The 17,099-nt window shown below is 34.3% G+C and overlaps 3 protein-coding genes across 4 annotated transcripts; 1 reads left to right on the forward strand and 2 right to left on the reverse strand.

Moving 5' to 3' along the window:
- Window positions 1–745: 745 nt before the first annotated feature.
- Window positions 746–6,167, reverse strand: LOC105201988 (polypeptide N-acetylgalactosaminyltransferase 3). Its single transcript, XM_011170314.3, has 11 exons — window positions 6,031–6,167; window positions 3,565–3,923; window positions 3,370–3,479; window positions 3,128–3,308; window positions 2,874–3,043; window positions 2,619–2,786; window positions 2,431–2,530; window positions 1,892–2,301; window positions 1,641–1,783; window positions 1,211–1,477; window positions 746–1,130 (listed from the first exon to the last, which is right to left on the reverse strand). Exons 2-11 carry the CDS (start codon window positions 3,693–3,695, stop codon window positions 999–1,001), a joined length of 1,812 nt encoding a protein of 603 aa, XP_011168616.2. The 5' UTR covers window positions 3,696–3,923; window positions 6,031–6,167; the 3' UTR covers window positions 746–998.
- A 62-nt stretch (window positions 6,168–6,229) lies between these two features.
- Window positions 6,230–12,347, forward strand: LOC105201989 (protein transport protein Sec31A). Of its 2 annotated transcripts, XM_039446762.1 has the most exons (15): window positions 6,230–6,371; window positions 6,664–6,866; window positions 6,938–7,260; window positions 7,370–7,473; window positions 7,565–7,810; window positions 7,883–8,161; window positions 8,256–8,624; window positions 8,708–8,828; window positions 8,908–9,213; window positions 9,291–10,408; window positions 10,547–10,636; window positions 11,103–11,180; window positions 11,263–11,499; window positions 11,628–11,699; window positions 11,766–12,347. In XM_039446762.1, the coding sequence occupies exons 2-15, from the start codon at window positions 6,664–6,666 to the stop codon at window positions 11,952–11,954; spliced, it is 3,735 nt and encodes a 1,244-aa protein (XP_039302696.1). In that variant the 5' UTR covers window positions 6,230–6,371; the 3' UTR covers window positions 11,955–12,347. The 2 variants fall into 2 exon arrangements, with proteins under 2 accessions (XP_039302696.1, XP_011168617.1); XM_011170315.3 differs by lacking the exon at window positions 10,547–10,636 and having other exon boundaries at window positions 6,231–6,371.
- Window positions 12,348–12,431: 84 nt separating this feature from the next.
- On the reverse strand, window positions 12,432–15,369 carry LOC105201987 (integrator complex subunit 10). Its single transcript, XM_011170313.3, has 8 exons — window positions 14,997–15,369; window positions 14,739–14,806; window positions 14,430–14,673; window positions 13,856–14,363; window positions 13,474–13,784; window positions 13,208–13,372; window positions 12,884–13,142; window positions 12,432–12,810 (listed from the first exon to the last, which is right to left on the reverse strand). The coding sequence occupies exons 1-8, from the start codon at window positions 15,147–15,149 to the stop codon at window positions 12,647–12,649; spliced, it is 1,872 nt and encodes a 623-aa protein (XP_011168615.1). The 5' UTR covers window positions 15,150–15,369; the 3' UTR covers window positions 12,432–12,646.
- Window positions 15,370–17,099: the final 1,730 nt, after the last annotated feature.

The raw sequence follows: 17,099 nt of genomic DNA on the forward strand, positions 1-17,099 counted from the left end.
CTTGACGACGATGACAATAAAGATGACTCGTCGGCAGGGCCTTAACTAGCAATGAATCACTAACAATACGCATCTTCTTCGGAATTGCAACAGCGAAGGATTACCTATTTAAGACAATGCCAAATTAGTCGAAGGAACGTGTCCCCGCGATACACGTGCATTTATTTAAGACATTTTCAAACTAGTTATCCAGCTTGGCATTTATACGACGCTTCTTTGAAGGGTAACGTTAACAGGAAGTTATATAGCAAAACGATGCTCACGTATACATGCACGATAATTATGGCATCGATACATTCTTATTCGCGAAACGACCATTCATGTTCAGATTATTAACCGTGATCAAGCACAGTCATCTCATCCATTAGATGGCGAAACGAGATCCATTTACAAGATGAAAAGACCGCACAATGCAAAAAAGTATCATGTCTTTGTGCTCATTTTTTAAATATATAAACCTTATATTTAATAAAATATTAAATGCAATTTTGTATAAATACAGACCGCAATAAAGAAAGAAAACGAAATCAAAATGAATAATAAACGAATTAAGATGCAAATATAAAAAAAACGAGAAAGTTCGAGAAATTTTAATCACAATGAATTGAAGAGCATAGTATTCATCTTTGACTATATAACTATGGACTGCCAGTTGGCCATTTCGCGCTGTCTTCAACATCACGCGCACCTCCATCGGTTAAATGGCAATCCATAGTGATAGAGTCAAAGATATTCATTATGAATAGTATCCATTATGTTTTTATTGCATAATTCGAATCTTGTCATAGAGGAAAGGAATTGCATTTTATTTCATTTCGTCAGTATAAAAGTAAAAAAAATATTAATTTTACATTAAAATGACACACCTATGCAAATTGTCGCAAAGTTAGTGTGCTAGTAAAAATATACATTAATTACTGATAGACTGACAGCTTATTAAGGCACCGCTTTTCTTTTCTCTTCTTTGTTAATAACATGTTAACATCGTGTCCGTGTTATTACTTCCAAGGAACTGGTTCTAAAATCCATTGTTGATCGAGATTCTTAGTACAAGCCGCTATTGTAGGCGTGTCATCGTCCGTTGTTGCCTGAAGACACATTTCAGAAGGCAGGTGCAAAAATACTTTCGTCTAGAAATAATAATTAACACTGTACAAGTCAGTAAACGAAGTTGATTATTGTACTTGATATTTCATCAGAGATACGATACTTGTTCATTATATTGCCATTTTTGTCTTTCGCGACCACTGCACGCCATTATTTTCACTTTTGGCGTCTTTTGTTGCGTGTCTCGTTCCGGTGCGTCCAAACATACACTTTCATCGGTCATTATCACGCCGTTTTTGGTCATCACGAACATCTGGCTGAGCATCGGCCGCGGTATGCATGAGTGTAGAACCGCATTCCCTGAAGGTTGTGCATAAGAACCTTTCGCAGTTGGTCGCATAATGCATTTCTTTGTTGCAGCATGCACTATCTAATAGGAATAATGTTATAATCAATTAATCTCAATTTAATAAAATAATATAAAATTAACAAAATATACATATGTAAAATAATTAAATAAAAAATAAAATAATTAAAAATTATTATACACATGATAGCTAAAATTGCATTAAATAACAAAATCAATAGCGTACCCTGCCGAAGAATCGATCATCCATAGGAAAGAAATGCTCTGGCCACACATTCTCCAAGTACCACTCGAAACTTTTACACTGCAGTTTCTCGCGTAAAGCTAGTCTCGAACGAATTTGTTGCTTATATCTTAATCTAGATGCCTCTAAATTCAAAGTAATAAAAAATCATTCATCCATGAAATTAAAGATCTAACTGAATAGATATAAAATAAATAAATGATAAAATGTATCATCATTAATAATAATCTTACCAGGATTGAACTTGAAATAGAATTCCGCCCATTGATCCATCCATACCGAAGCGACTCTAGCAAGGTTGCCATACAAAATATCTCCGACGCCGCCCGGAAAAGTGTAAGGGGAAGATTTTCGAAAGAGATGCCCGACATGAGAGCACGGGGCAATCTCGATACTCCCTCCACACTGCCAAGCCCGGAATGACAGTTCCAAGTTTTCGCCACCCCAGATTTGCATCTGATCATCGTAGCTGCCCAATTTAAAGAAATACTCTCTGTTAATTGAGAATAGCCCGCCTGCCATTGCGGGTGTTCGAAACGGTTCAACAATGTTATTGCGTCTTTCGTTCAATAAACGACCATTCAAAGTTAGCCAGCGAAAGTGTAAGTCCCAGTTGAATGCACCCCAATGAAGCTCAAACGATCTACGAAATTATTAAATTTTAAAATATTTACCAGAAAGTAAATAAAAACAACAAAGCCTTAATCACAAAGAATTAAAGTCCTTTGTTAAGATTACTATCAAATTGATAAATACAAGAATAAATAATTACCTTGTATAACTAAAAGTATTATCGTTTATTATGTCAATAACGGGGGCAACTATTCTTGTTGCATTTTTACCAACCACTTCAAGTAATGGCTCCAACCATCCTACAAATATTACGTCGAATATTAACATCATGAATAATATCAAAAAGACAGTTCAAAATATTATTATAAAATAATAGAGCTTACCCACCAACCGTACATTCGCAGTGAGCATCGAGAAAAGTGAGAACTTCACCTTTAGCATTGTTTGCTCCCAAAATTCTCGCTTTTATTAATCCTATCCGTTCATTCGATCGCAAAACTCTTGTAGGAACATTCAAATTTTTAACGTAATCATCCAAAGGATTCTTCAGAAATTCTGGACAGTAAAGTTAAAGAAAAATTTATTACAAAAATAAAAGTTGGTAATATACTTTGTCTTATAATTAATTTAATATTCACTTACCTCTTTCACTATTATCATCAACAAGAATAATCTCTTCTAACAATTCTCTTGGTGATCTATTGATGGCACTGTGTACTGTTCGTAACAGTGTGCTCCATGCTTCATTGTGGAAGACTATAATGATTGATGTCTTCGGTAAAGTACCAACATTAGCGTATCGTGAAATACATCTGTAAATTTTTTTGAACTATTTAAAAGACATTCTAAAATTATATTAAAAATTTATCTAAGAAAGTAGATAATAGCACTCTTACTTCTTTTTCCTAACATCTGGTAGAGATCGATTTAGCGGTATTTTATCGCTGGCCATTAAATTAAATCGGTTAATTTGATATAATTGTTGCATCTTGTAAAAATCTTTTGGATGTATTACTACAGGTTCTCCATTTTTGCCTTCAAATGGCAGTGGGTTAAACAAATTTTGATTAATAACATCTGAAGAAAAAAAAGAACAAATATATTTCTGCTCGTAGATTATTTCTGATATAATTGTTACCTTTTGTGATGTTTGGAATTTTCAAGGAATCTACAGAGTCTCCTATGTAATGACCGACTACTACATGAATCCCTCGTTGATCAATATAATCTTTCTGATTCTCATGTGATCTGTAACAATCAAAAACATGTTGAATTTAAGTTCACTTTATCACTTAAATAAAAAAAGAAATAATAATCAACTATTAATTTATACCGAATGAAATTATTTTGCAGATTAACACTTTTCTCTTTGCTCCTAGACCAAATCAAAAATACGCCTATGAATACAACAACCAAGAAAACGATCATCGACAGACGTCGCGATCGTCTCAATCTAGGCCACATTCTGCTTCTCGTTAATCCATAATATCAGTTGTATTCACATCCTCTACACGTATTGGCAGAGAGACAATTCACACACTGATCAGTTTCGGGAAGTTCCACTTCATTTTATTTTTACCAAGCTGCTTTTGAAATCATGCAGATTCAGACTCTGTTATCACGAATTCCTCGTGATCGGTAGGTCAGGTCATTGCGACAACAAAAAAACTTCAAGAATTTCTGAAGTGGACTCTGGAAGAAAGATTGTTTATTATTATTTTGATGTTCGAAGTCTGTTTGTTAAAACTCACGATTTTGTATATTTCCATTCTTTATTTCTCTATCAATTTAATTATATAAATTAAACCGATTAAATGTGTATAATAAATTTAAATTTATATTGCATATTATAGTCTTGATATAAATAATGAAAATGAATAAAATCAATAAAATGAATGAAATCAATAAAAAGGAAAAGATTATTTTGAGGTGAAACGAATATGATAAGTAAAATGTTTTTTTCTCAAAATTATATTTTTTGAAATGGAATTGTATGATTCTTTTTACATAATGTGATTTTCCTAGCTATTATGCACGTAAATGTATTAAAGCAGAGTTATCAAAAATCAATATTTATCAATATAATCAATAATTTACGAGATATTTTATACTGTATTCTGATATATTTTTATGTAAGACATAAAATGTCTTGTAGTTCATTGATTTTTTGATAACTAGACCTAATACTGTAAAATAGTTGACTCAATTCATTATTCTATTTACAAAAGTATTAAAATATGATAAAATGAATAGTTTATAAGATATTTTGTATTTTGGATAGCAAAATATGTCAGCATAAAATACAAAATATCTGATAAACTAATGATTGTTTTTATTCTACTTCAATACTTTTGTGTGCAAAATAACCAAGAGAAGCATGTTATGTAAAAAAATATAATTCCTTTAAAAAAATGGTGATTTCAAAAAAAGTTGATAAAAAATATGTTTTAAACATGTTTTAAACTTGTTTTAAATATATAGCACGTTTATACGTATTAAACATATTAAATGTTTAAAACATGTTCAAAATAATATTTTATCAACCAAAGCAAAAAATATAATATTAAAAAAATTTTTGCTTATAAAAATATTTGTCTTTATATTTTGTGTTCATAAAACAAAGTTATTCCTAGAATTTCTTCACAAATCACAAATGCATAGCATATCATTAAGCTATAATAAAGTACAAAAATTGCTTCATGAAATGTAATTGAAAATTGTAAGACATTAGTTTCAATTATATTATATGATGCAATATAAGATTACACTTTTTTATACATATCTCTTTTTCACTCTGTCTCTCATAACAGGTGCTTTTATTCAAAAGCACCTGTTATAAGAGAATTTATTAATTTGTAGAGATTAATTGTAACTTTATTATTTTAAAGATTTTCATCTTCAAAATAATAAATAATGAACAAAATTTAAGCAATATCTTTTAAACCAAGAGAATTATGCTCAAATTTTAGATTCTCAAACGTAATATTAGAACAATCTATGAAATTTAAAATTTTTGATAATACTTTGAGATATGACACATGTATTCATAATGTACAATTTTCAATATTTATTGCCATTATAGACACTTTAGTTAACATTATGAATACTATAAAATTTTAGTACTAACAATGAATGCATTAAAACATGACTTACGTTATAATCAGGACTGTGTACTTCATTATGTTCTCATGGTTTATTTAAGCATGTTTTATATTATGTTTACATGAATCTTTTTCATGCAGACAATACAAGCAATGTAAATTATTATAAATTGGATAACATAATACAGGAAACACTTTACTAAGATAAAAAGTTGACATAAGATTCATAATATATGACTTGAAAGATCTGACTTTACTATTGACAAAAAAAAAATATATATATATAATATAAAAAATAAAAAAACAGAATAAATTTCTACTTTTGAATCTTCTATGATCCACAAATTATTATTTACACAGACAAAACGTAAAATATAGTTTACATAGTTTACATTCAAAACACATAATGTATAGTACTTATATTTTATACATAAATGCTCAACACTGACTGTAACTCAATTTTATATAAAAGTAGACAATTAAATCTTTGCGAAAGACAATTTATCGCGAGGCAGCGTAGAAACCGGTGATGCAATGCTCATGCAATACCATAAATGTGAAGCTTCAAAGCGAGTGAAAGAAACGCCCGTGCAGAGCACAATTACGCTGGAGACGATGGACATGCGGGCTCGAAAAACCCGTTTGGTCAATCGGGAACATTGACAACGTCGTTAAAAGTGTATTCGTAATAATATTACCTCGATAAAACTATCTCGCAAGTCCCGAGAAACGAAATTCCTGGAAACTCCTGTCAACAGCGGAGCGAAAGCGAGTGCTCCGACGCCGAGCGATGTCGCCATTCGCCGTTCGCAGCAGCCGACGCGTGGAAACGACGGGCGCACCGATGTCGCAGATGTCGTAGTTGGACGTAGTGCTTCAATGGGGCCGAGGGAGGGCGGCATCGCCGACGGCTCGCGTGCGGCACACGCCACGTTGGAAGACTTGACTTGACGGGTCGTCGTCGCATCTTACCGGAGTAACCGGAATCCCGTCTGACCGAAGAACTTTCTTGTTTACGGCCACCCAGACACGAGCCAAGGTGAGAGCGCGTCAATTTGTTCGAGACATCGGCGATCATCCCGACGATTGTGTTTAGCTCGAACGACGACAGGTGCAATCGGTTCCCTACGTCACCCTGCGACGTCGACTGCATTTTTTGATACTGTCGTCCCATTGCATTTACGCACAATTAACTGTTATCGCTCGAGGGCTTTCATGTTTCGGTGTCACTCGCGTACAAGCTTTCTTTGCCCGTCTTACCAAACTTACTAAAACATCTCCCAAAATGTATAAAACATTAAGAGTAAGTTTTTCTCTCACGTCATACACAGATGAAAGTCAAAGAGCTGCTGAAGACGGTGAACGTGGCATGGTCGCCGCCAGCTCAACATCCCATTATGCTGGCTGCTGGGACAGCGGCGCAGCAGTTGGACTCTAGTTTCAGTACTTCTGCCAGTTTGGACCTGTACTCTCTGAATCTGCAGCAACCGGGATATGAAATGGAGCTGCAGGCCAGCGTTCCTAGCGATCACAGGTATTAATGACTTATGTGAAATTAAATTTAGTACACTGGAACAGAGTAATCATTGGTATTTATCAATCTAGATTTCACAAAATTATCTGGGAATCCTATGGAAATAATCCAGCAGGCATAATTGTCGGTGGTTGTGAGGATGGGACAATAAAAATTTATTCCGCTGCAAAGTTATTAGCCAGAGACAGTAACTGTCTTATAAACAGTCCACACAGGCACGCAGGTCCTGTCAGAGCAATGGATTTTAATTCTTTTCGAGAAGAAAATCAACTGGCTACAGGTGCAACAGAAGGTGAAATCTATATTTGGGATATTAATACAAATATGCCAACAACCCTTTCTGCCAGAAACCAGCAGTCGGAAGACGTTCAACACATTGCCTGGAACAAACAAGGTTTTTATGAAATTATGCTAAAAAAATTACATGTTAAAACTAAAGTTTTACACAAATTTTATCTATTGATGTTCAATCAATAGTAAATTACTCTTATTTTATTTTACAGGACATTTAAAAGATATTCTTGCTTCCACATTTTCACAATACTGTGTTATATGGAACGTGAAAGAAAAGAAGCCAATATTCAAATTGACAGATGCAAATTCGAGGGTACAATTTTTTTCTGTCTTTTGAGAACTTACAATGTAATATACTAATACTTGTTTAGAGAAAATCACAATTGTTTTGATTATGTATATAGGTACGTTGGAAAGTTGCCCAATGGCATCCAGATATTGGAACACAATTGTGCTTAGCATCTGAAGATGATCAAACACCTATCATTGAATTATGGGACGTGAGAGTTCCAACGTCACCTTTAAAAACTCTACAAGGTCATCAACGTGGTGTTCTTTCAATTGCATGGAACCCACAGGATGCTGATTTACTCCTGAGTTGTGCCAAGGATAACAGAATCTTATGTTGGAATCCCAACTCAAATGCATTGGTATGTTATATTTTAAATGCTTTAATAAATCAGAAAAAAGAGAGTTTGAAATATTATTTTTGAATGTGACAGAATGGTGAGGTGATATGTGAATTAGCCCAAACAGCTCAGTGGAATTTTGATGTATCTTGGTGTCCAAGGAATCCAGGATTAATTGTTGGCAGTAGTTTTGATGGTCACGCTGTTGTATATTCTGTATTAGGTGGACAACAGCAAGAAATGTCTAACAAAATAGGGGATTCATTCCCAGGAATGGATCCTTTCACGCAATCGACAGTACAAACGGGAACGACGGCAGTATTGACGAAAGCTCCTAAATGGTTAAAAAGACCATTTGGAGCGTCATTTGGAGTAAGTTAATTTTTCTTTATATCATATTTGTGAAACAGAAAATATTTGTTTGTAATAAAGTTTAATTATTTCATAAAAATAATGCCATTTTCAGTTTGGTGGTAAATTAGTGATTTTCGAGAATCACCCTGCTGATCCGAATTTAGGGAAAAAAGCGAATAGAAAAGTTATTATATCACAAGTAATTGTACAACCCAGTCTTATTCAACGTTCGAACAAATTAAAAGCAACACTGGAAACTGAACAATTCAGTGACTTTTGTAAGGAAAAAATGGATAAGTCTCCAGACGAACATACCAAGAAAGTTTGGAGATGTGTACGTGCTTACTTTGATGAAAATGTAACAAAGAGTATGTTGGAGATTTTGGGCTACAATATTGAGACAATGAATAATAAGCTGAATCAGTTTGTGCCTCAGAATGATATAAATAATATCGTAGAAGGTGTCTCTAATCTTAATAATGTAAGAGAGGTTTTGATTGATAATTACATTGTTTTGCTTAATATTATGTTAACTGTAATTATACATTTTTTTATGCAACTTAGGTATTAAATGGAAATGTTATGGTTAGTAGTACTGCATTTGACACTATTGCACAAGAACAAAGCAAAAAAGCATCATCAAATAAATCTGCAGATAGTACTTACATCATAAATACTTCTGATGGTAATCAGCACATATTGATGGTATTAATACTGTAGTAAAATAAATTTATAAACAATTTTCATTTGCATTATTTTTTCAGATGAAGATGGTCTTATAACACAAGCTATCCTCTTAGGAAACATCGAGGCCGCTGTATCTTTATGCTTTGCTAGCAAGAGGTACGCCGACGCTATAATCCTTTCGATGGCCGCTGGTCCTGAATTACTAGCACGTACCCAATACAGATACTTTTTAGAGCACTCTAGTGCATTAAATTCTCTTATCAATTCGTTAGTTAGTGAAAATTGGGTAGAAGTTGTTAACAACAGTGATATAAAGTGCTGGAAAGAAGCACTAGTTGGTATATTTACACATTCCAGTACACAGGAACGATCTGCTTTGTGCGGTAAGAATATAATAAAGTAATAATTTGTTATGATTATTTATTGTTTTCATGTTTACAACATGAATTGTGTATAACAGATATGCTTGGTGATCGCTTGGTGTTGAGTGAAAATCCCGTTCTTAAAAAACAAGCACAAATCTGTTACATTTGCTCTGGCAATTTGAATAAATTAATCGAAGTATCCGATGCTGACATTCAAGAAGTGGTAGAACTGGTCGTAATAATGCAGAAAGCTTTGGAACTCCAAGGTATCAGAGAAATTCAGATAGAGGATAAAATTGCTACTGTGCTGTCACAATATGCTGAGATGCTGGCAGCAGAGGGCGATCTAGAAACTGCCTTGAATTATCTTGGAAATAGTCAAGAGCAAAGAATTTCGATGCTAAGGGATCGTTTGTGTAAAGCTTTAAGTTACATGCAAGATCAGAGACATGTTACAACAAATCCTACACCTCAGAATTACTATTATGAACAGACACGAAGAGTGTCACAAGGCCCATGCAATCCTCTGCAGCAGCCATTACAACAAACAACACCTGCACAAAACTGGAACACAACTCCACTGAAACAAACTTACGGAGCCCCGATAAATCAGTTCGGCGCTCAGTCTCAATTATATGGAATGCCTCCTCCCCCTCAACCTCCAACACAGTCTACAATTTATGATCAATATCCTACATCATCACACCCGTACAATCAAGTCCCAGTAGCGCAGCCTCTTCCTCCGCCTCCACCGACATCCAGTTCTAATTTGAGTGGCTCGAGACCATCCAGCGTCGGGCCACAATCAAGAACGAAATATCTGGTAGATCCGTCTGTGAAATCCACTCAGTCATATGGTCAGAGTACTTTCCCACTTTCGTCAAATCCAATGTACAATTCTCAACAAGTCCCACCTGTCCCTGGTTACTCTCCACAAAATTCGTATCAACCTCAAATTCCTATGTCGAGTAACATCTATCCGAATCAACCATCAAGTTTTATGACTCCTAAAGAACCAGAACCATATAAGCCACTACAGCCAACCATAATGACGCCGATGCAAAATGTGCCACAGACCCAAATGTACGATCCTGTTAGATCTCAACCTACTTCTCAAATACATACGACATATGGAGGCGAAAGTACGTATCCATTACCACCGCCGTCATCTGGATGGAACGATCCACCCATTGCGAAAAATTCCAGAGCACAGGTAAATCATAGTTTCGAGTTTACTTAGTTTTACGTCTCAGTTTCGATTAATGGCTCCTCGTGTGGTTATTTCCTTTTTGTTTTTTCGAATAAATCTCAAACATTTAGATACTGATATATGTGTATTAAAATCATATAGCCAGTACTGGCACTATACAACGAAATGTCTGCGGAGCATTCTGGTACTAGGAAGTGGAAGGCAAAACATTCAAAGGGTGTAGACGTTAAGGTAGTCGGTTTCACACATGTCGAGAATGCTATATCTACAATGTTTCATATATTTGTTATTGTTAGTGTTTCCATACTTAATAGAAACCTATGCGTTCCCATACTATAATAGAATTAATCTATGATATAATCTTTTTTACATTTGTGTGATATGAACTAATAAGCGTGTTATACGAAAAAAAAGTTCGAATTGCTTTGCATTTTGAAACTGGTGTCACGCAGATTATCGTCGTTTATTTATATCTTATGCGTTATAAATTTTATAAGTGTAAAAATTTTTTTCATATATTTCATTGATATTATCACTACTTCAAACATTAAAATGAATTTGTGGGGCTTTGTTGTCTTAAAGCTTTTATTTCTTTCTATAGCGCTATAGATGCATTATCGATGACCACTGTAACGTGGCTAAAAAATCTATAAAATAAGAATGTGTCACTAGAGAATGAATTATTTATATTTTTCAGCTGAAGACAGATTATCAAGCACAAAATCCAATAATGCAGCCATTGCCAATTAATCAACCGACTATACCAGAACCAGGTGTAAGTATAATATAAATATAATTTCTATGTATCTATTCACATGCATATATTTATATGATTTATATTTCAACATTGTTTTTAGCCTTTACCTCAGGACAATTTCTATCAGGAACCTCCCGCAATTTATAATCCACAATTCAGACAAGGTGTGTCGAATACTATACCGCTTAACAAACCAGTTGAATCATTGCAACCTGCTATGCCTGCGAGAGTGGCGGAACCTGAGAAACCTAAAGCACCTATACCTGAGCAACATGTGCATTTAAAAACGATATTGGATGAATTAAAAAATCAATGCTATGAAAATGCAAAAAATCCAGTAAGAACTCTATTCTGAATATATTATATATGTAACAATATATGTTACACATAAAGCATATTAATTATTTTGCGTATTTATTAATTTTGTTATTATTTAATATGTAACATTTTGCATTATTCTTCTAGCAAATCAAAAAGAAGATAGAAGATGTGTCAAAGAAATTGGAAGTGCTATACGATTGCCTTAGAGAAAATAAGGTGAGGCAATTGTAATATTATTGAACATTATGTATATATATCTAAAATAAATTGTCTTATTTCCAGTTATCTCAGAATACTTTGCAAGGCTTACATCAGATATCACAGATGATTCAAAACGGCAATTATACAGGCGGATTAGACTTACATACGCAATTAGTATCAGGACCAGATTTTAGTCAAATAGCTTCCTTCATGCCCGGAATTAAAGTATTACTTCTAAGTGCCCTTCAATTGAGCGTTTACATTAGATAGAATGCCCAAAAATCTAAATTGTTCATATATTCATGAATTTTTATAATTCAAAACAGCCTTAACAAGAGAATTATTTGTTATATTAACTTTGTATGATTAATAGCAAGTAATTAATAATTTTAGCACATCATCTATAATCAATTACGTATCATTTGTCAATTAAATTCTATATGCTTTGCTTTAAAAGCTATATTTTATCAGTTATTAGAGGAATTTTACATTATTTTGTTAATCATTAATCCTATTGTTAACGATACATATGTAGAGAAGTAAGATATTTATGGAAGACGTCCATATAAAAGATTTTACGGGCAAAATGTTAATAAAAACCTTGTTTTAATTAATTGTATGTATATATAATTAAATATTAAAATCTATTACGAGAAAATCAAACCTTTTTTTTATAAATCTTATAATTTTGGTCTCCATTTTGTGTTCAATGCACGTTTAATGTATGTATAAAATAAGATTTTGCAATAAACGAAAATATAACTTTAATTATATAAATTTGTATATTATATTTTATAAAATCTTTATAATTTATAAAACATATTGTTAATGTGACGTAATTATTATTATAAAACTTAGGAACAGATCGTAATGGTGCTAAATGTTGAAAATTGTTTCCAAAGATTCAATATAAAAATATTGTATACAAGTTATAACTATAAATAACGAAACTCAAAATTAATTCATTTGATTAAGCTATGCAGAATGGCGCCTTGTTCATTGATAATAAATTTCTGTAACAGTTCATCTAAAGGATCAATGCCGTCCCGTGCGGCTTGTCGACGCATAGCTTGCTTCAATTCCTCGCGTACTCCCTTATCAGCACCGCGTGTGGTGACGCGACGATCTAAAATAATGAGTCAATTTTGTTTATTTCCGCAATATAGTACATTCCTTAAAGAAAATTATTATATATATACTTTGTATAATTCCCGCGCTTGTAGTTATGTCCAGTGATACTCCTCCGCCATGTTCAGTCCATAGATATGTTAATTCTTCTAAAATATCTACACATATTATGTACGGTTGAAATAATGGATAAGTGAAACTTCCACGATTAACAATTTGTTGTGTTATCATAGTTAAAGTGCTAGCTTCTTGTGGCCAATCTATCTGCACGAGGACCAATGCATGTCCAATGGCCAAATCCCCAATATTTCCAGGTAAAGAAAAATTGTCCTAAAATCAATCATATATTGATCAATTAAAAAAATATAAAAATATAATTATAAAAGAATAATTACCTTTATAGCTAAAAGAAGCAATCTGCAACAGTATTGTAAAATAGGGAAACGAGCGAGAGCCAAATAATGTAAATGTCTTGTACTTGGAACTGTCAAATTGTGAGATATTTTGCCCGATGCTGAAGGCAATAAGTTTGTTACTAAAACAATATATTCCATCATACCCTAAAACAAAGATTATTTAATAGCTTTAGAAAAAGAACAAAACAAGACAATTAAGATTTAACAAAAATATATAATTTTGTTCAAATCCAATCATAACACACCTTATAGTCTTTCAAAAAGAAACAAGTGCTGGCCAAACGAAGATTAGCAGATAAAGTACTACCTTCTGCTAATCTGCCCAACACTTCACGATATAAACCTTTATACATTGCTGAATCTGTAAAAAACTGATTCAGCCAATTATCTAGCCGCAATTGTTGAATTAGTTTGGATATTTCTCTTTGAAGATAGTCACTACTGTGTAGTAAGTCCCATAACTTTACTGCTAATGCTAGGCCACTGCCATTGTAATCACTGTCACTAGTTACTATTATGGCGGCATCATCTCGCTTTCGCTTTTTCAATTTAGGTTCTAGTTTATAAAATTCAAGATATAAATTAATACAACATACGATCCAAATAATCATACATGTAGTATCTCACCTGTAGAAGAATATACTCCTTCCGCAAAAGCTTCTACGAGACAGTACATTGTTTCTTCATTGGCAATGAGAGTATTATGCTCATTTAATATTCTCAATACTACTACGATTGTACACATTAGTAATTGCCTGACAATCGGCTCGTCATTCAGACTAGTGCTATGAGCAATTGCATATTGCTGCAATCTATCACTGTATATTTCACGACTCCAGGGTATAGCAAATAGACTGCTCAACTCCCATCCCAATTTCTTGCCTATTAGCTCCACAATTTGATAAAGTCTGTCCCATGGATTTTGAATTTGTGTATCTTGTGGCTGCTGTATGTATGCCAAGTAAAATTCTACGGCCTTACATAACAATCGTAAACTAAGACGAGGATTCAATTCCACTACAGCACCACCAAGTAGTGGCAATGCTTCGCATGCCAATAATCTTCTAAAACCATTCACAGCTCGGCCTGGATGACTGTGTTTCTCTGCAGTTAATAAAGTTTCCACCAAACGCGACTAAAACGATAATACAAATAAATATCTTACAACACTTAGGTCTCTTTTATATTTTAAGATACTTACCCCATGAGTTGCTATGGTTTGAGGAAACTTGCGTAGCAGTAATAGTAACAATTTACAATGTTCCATTGTATCTTCGCTATGATCCGCTGTCATTACAAGTAGCCTGTGTTGTAAGTCCTGTGGGATATGTTGAAACATTTGGCATAAAAATTCAGACTCGTTATCGCACTGCTCCAAACGAAGACACATTGTTACGGTCTCTATTTCTTTCCATATTTCGCGATCGTCCGGAAAATTTTGGAATCTGTTTACATTTAAGAAAAGATTAAAAGATTTTATAAGTAGATTTTAATGATAATTGATACTTACATTTCGCTGAAGCATTTCGCTGCTTCCTTTACATTCTTTGACAATTTCTCAATACGATATGCCTCGAACTGAAAACAGAGCAAAAGATTGAATTATATTCATATGATTATTGCAGCTAAGTTTTTATTTAATAAAAGCAATTACTAAAAATTATGAGACAATATTTTTCAAAATAAATTATCTTACTCGTATAAAAAAAAAATGTAAATATATGCAGTAAGGAACTGATCAAACGTATAGTGATGAGCCGGTACTAACCTGAACTTTCGCACTATGTGGAAATAGTGATTTCGCGGTAATCAGCCAGGATTTAGCCGCATAAATGTCGACCGGCAGTGCCTTTTTAGCTTTCATTATTAAATAATCTTCTTTGGATAACTGATTATCCGTACTGGACGATTTTTCCAACATAATGTAATATTATATGAAATGCAATACATATACGTCACCTGCTCACCACACTGTGAGTATGTGTAGCATTTGATAAATATTTATAAATATCAAATTACTCGTAGATGACAATAAATGATTTATAAGCGCGCTCAATTATCAGAGAGAAGCCTGAAAAAAGCTATGAGCTATGACCACGATTTATTTTGGAGCATCTCTCATAAAATGTAGACATTGAACTACGTAGTTATGTAAAGGATATAAAGTTATGAATCTCACAGATAATGTCTATGATTTTGAGGTTGTCTTCCGTGCTAAATCAAGAGAGACATGGGTTAAATATAAAAAAAAATTAATTCTTAGACGTTTTTGTTTATTTCTTTGACTATCTAATAGATAGTTTGCTATTTGGAATACACATCCCGAAATCTTATTTCGTTCAAAGCAGTTTCAAGCGAGGAGGGTGCAAGGAAGTACTGATGACAGAAGAGACTTTCCTTACTCCGCTGTATCGACGATCATTTACGCGAACATAATAAGAACGAGGTGCGAATACCGCATTGTAGGGACGAATAAACAATAGATAGAGTACAAATTAATTCACCGTTCGTCGCTGATCGCTCCGTCTCGGCCGCAGCTTTCAAACATTCGAGATCCAAGATCCTATCCTCACAACAATTCGTTTTGATTCACATTTGGCACGAACGCGCGATCCTTCGTTTTCGACACTCTCGACACACTCCTGGTACTCACACGCGTCTAAAACTCGAGATACGAAGCAACGAAAATGCGAAACATAATTAAACGTGATACGACTTAGCATAATGCATCGTATTCGACACGACAAATGTTGGTACAAACGCCCGACACAGTGGCAACATATGCCACAACTTCATTGTCGACACTGCATAGCATTCTAGAAAACACTCGCTCTCGTCAACAACTTGTATAAGACGACGAGGATGTAAATTGAAATGCGTCACGACGCGCCGCGACCTTCCGCCGTCCTGCCTAACCAATCAACTTCTGTTACTGTGTAGCGGCGAGCCTTGCGCCAGTCACGCCGCTACGCAGTGGCAGTAGTTGGTCGGTTAGGCAGGACAGCGGAAGGTCGCGGCGCGTCGTGACGCATTTCAATTCGCATCCTCATTGTCCTGTACGATGCATGGTGTGAACTCGTGTCGCGTTCAATCGCGTTTCGCATCTTCTCCGTTGCCTCGTATCCCGCGAGTTTCAGACGCGTGTGAGTACCAGAAGTGTTTTGAGAGTGCCGAAAACGAAGAATCGCGCGTTTGTGCCAAATGTGAATCAAAATTAACGAATCGTCGCGAGGAGGATCTCGAATGTTCGAAAGCTGCGGCCGAGACGGAGCTGGATGAAGCGAGCAGCGGCAAACGGTGAATCAATTTGTACTTGTATTTACTGTTTATTCTCTACAATTCGGTATTCGCACATTGTCCTCATTGTGTTCGCGTAAATTATCGCCGATACAGTACGACGAATCAGTTTCGCGAAAGCGGTTAGAACAAGAACGATTTAAAGCTCGTGTACATACGCGCCTTTTTATCAAGTGTGCCAACAGTCGCGGGTGACGTGCTTTCCGAAATATAACTTGTACTTACATTGGCAGTAGTGTATATCCACGTTGTAGAGATGGCGTCTCGACAAATCAACTTTAAAGTCTCAGGCTTTTTTTTTCTTTTCTCGTAAAATCTATTCTATCCAAGTTTTTTTTGGTGCAAACTTTTATTCTACAAAAAGGTTTTGTGATCTGTCAAACCAATTCGAAAATGAATTTATTCTGTAATGCGATCGATATTTAGAATCCTCTTAATCATTAAAGTAATATTGAATCTTGAGTCACAATTTATTTTTCTAAAATGTATATATAATTTATAATTTTTTTTTTACGTCAATGCTATTCTCGTCTGTATCGTCAAAGTGAATTCTTGAATTGCTCTCTTGCGTGTG

The sequence above is a fragment of the Solenopsis invicta genome, chromosome 1 (assembly GCF_016802725.1).
Source record: "Solenopsis invicta isolate M01_SB chromosome 1, UNIL_Sinv_3.0, whole genome shotgun sequence".
In the NCBI taxonomy this organism is placed as follows: domain Eukaryota; kingdom Metazoa; phylum Arthropoda; class Insecta; order Hymenoptera; family Formicidae; genus Solenopsis; species Solenopsis invicta.

Excerpts from the sequence above, each read along its gene's own strand:
- LOC105201988 (XM_011170314.3), bottom strand. The coding sequence starts at position 3,695 with ATGTGGCCTAGATTGAGACGATCGCGACGTCTGTCGATGATCGTTTTC. Across the intron at positions 2,787-2,873 it reads TGATGATAATAGTGAAAGAG|AATTTCTGAAGAATCCTTTG; the intron begins GTAAGTGAATAT and ends TTTACTGTCCAG. Across the intron at positions 1,784-1,891 it reads CTATTTCAAGTTCAATCCTG|AGGCATCTAGATTAAGATAT; the intron begins GTAAGATTATTA and ends CTTTGAATTTAG.
- LOC105201989 (XM_039446762.1), top strand. The coding sequence starts at position 6,664 with ATGAAAGTCAAAGAGCTGCTGAAGACGGTGAACGTGGCATGGTCGCCG. Across the intron at positions 6,867-6,937 it reads AGCGTTCCTAGCGATCACAG|ATTTCACAAAATTATCTGGG; the intron begins GTATTAATGACT and ends TTATCAATCTAG. Across the intron at positions 11,181-11,262 it reads CGACTATACCAGAACCAGGT|CCTTTACCTCAGGACAATTT; the intron begins GTAAGTATAATA and ends CATTGTTTTTAG.
- LOC105201987 (XM_011170313.3), bottom strand. The coding sequence starts at position 15,149 with ATGTTGGAAAAATCGTCCAGTACGGATAATCAGTTATCCAAAGAAGAT. Across the intron at positions 14,674-14,738 it reads GCGAAATGCTTCAGCGAAAT|ATTCCAAAATTTTCCGGACG; the intron begins GTAAGTATCAAT and ends AAATGTAAACAG. Across the intron at positions 13,143-13,207 it reads TGCTTCTTTTAGCTATAAAG|GACAATTTTTCTTTACCTGG; the intron begins GTAATTATTCTT and ends GATTGATTTTAG.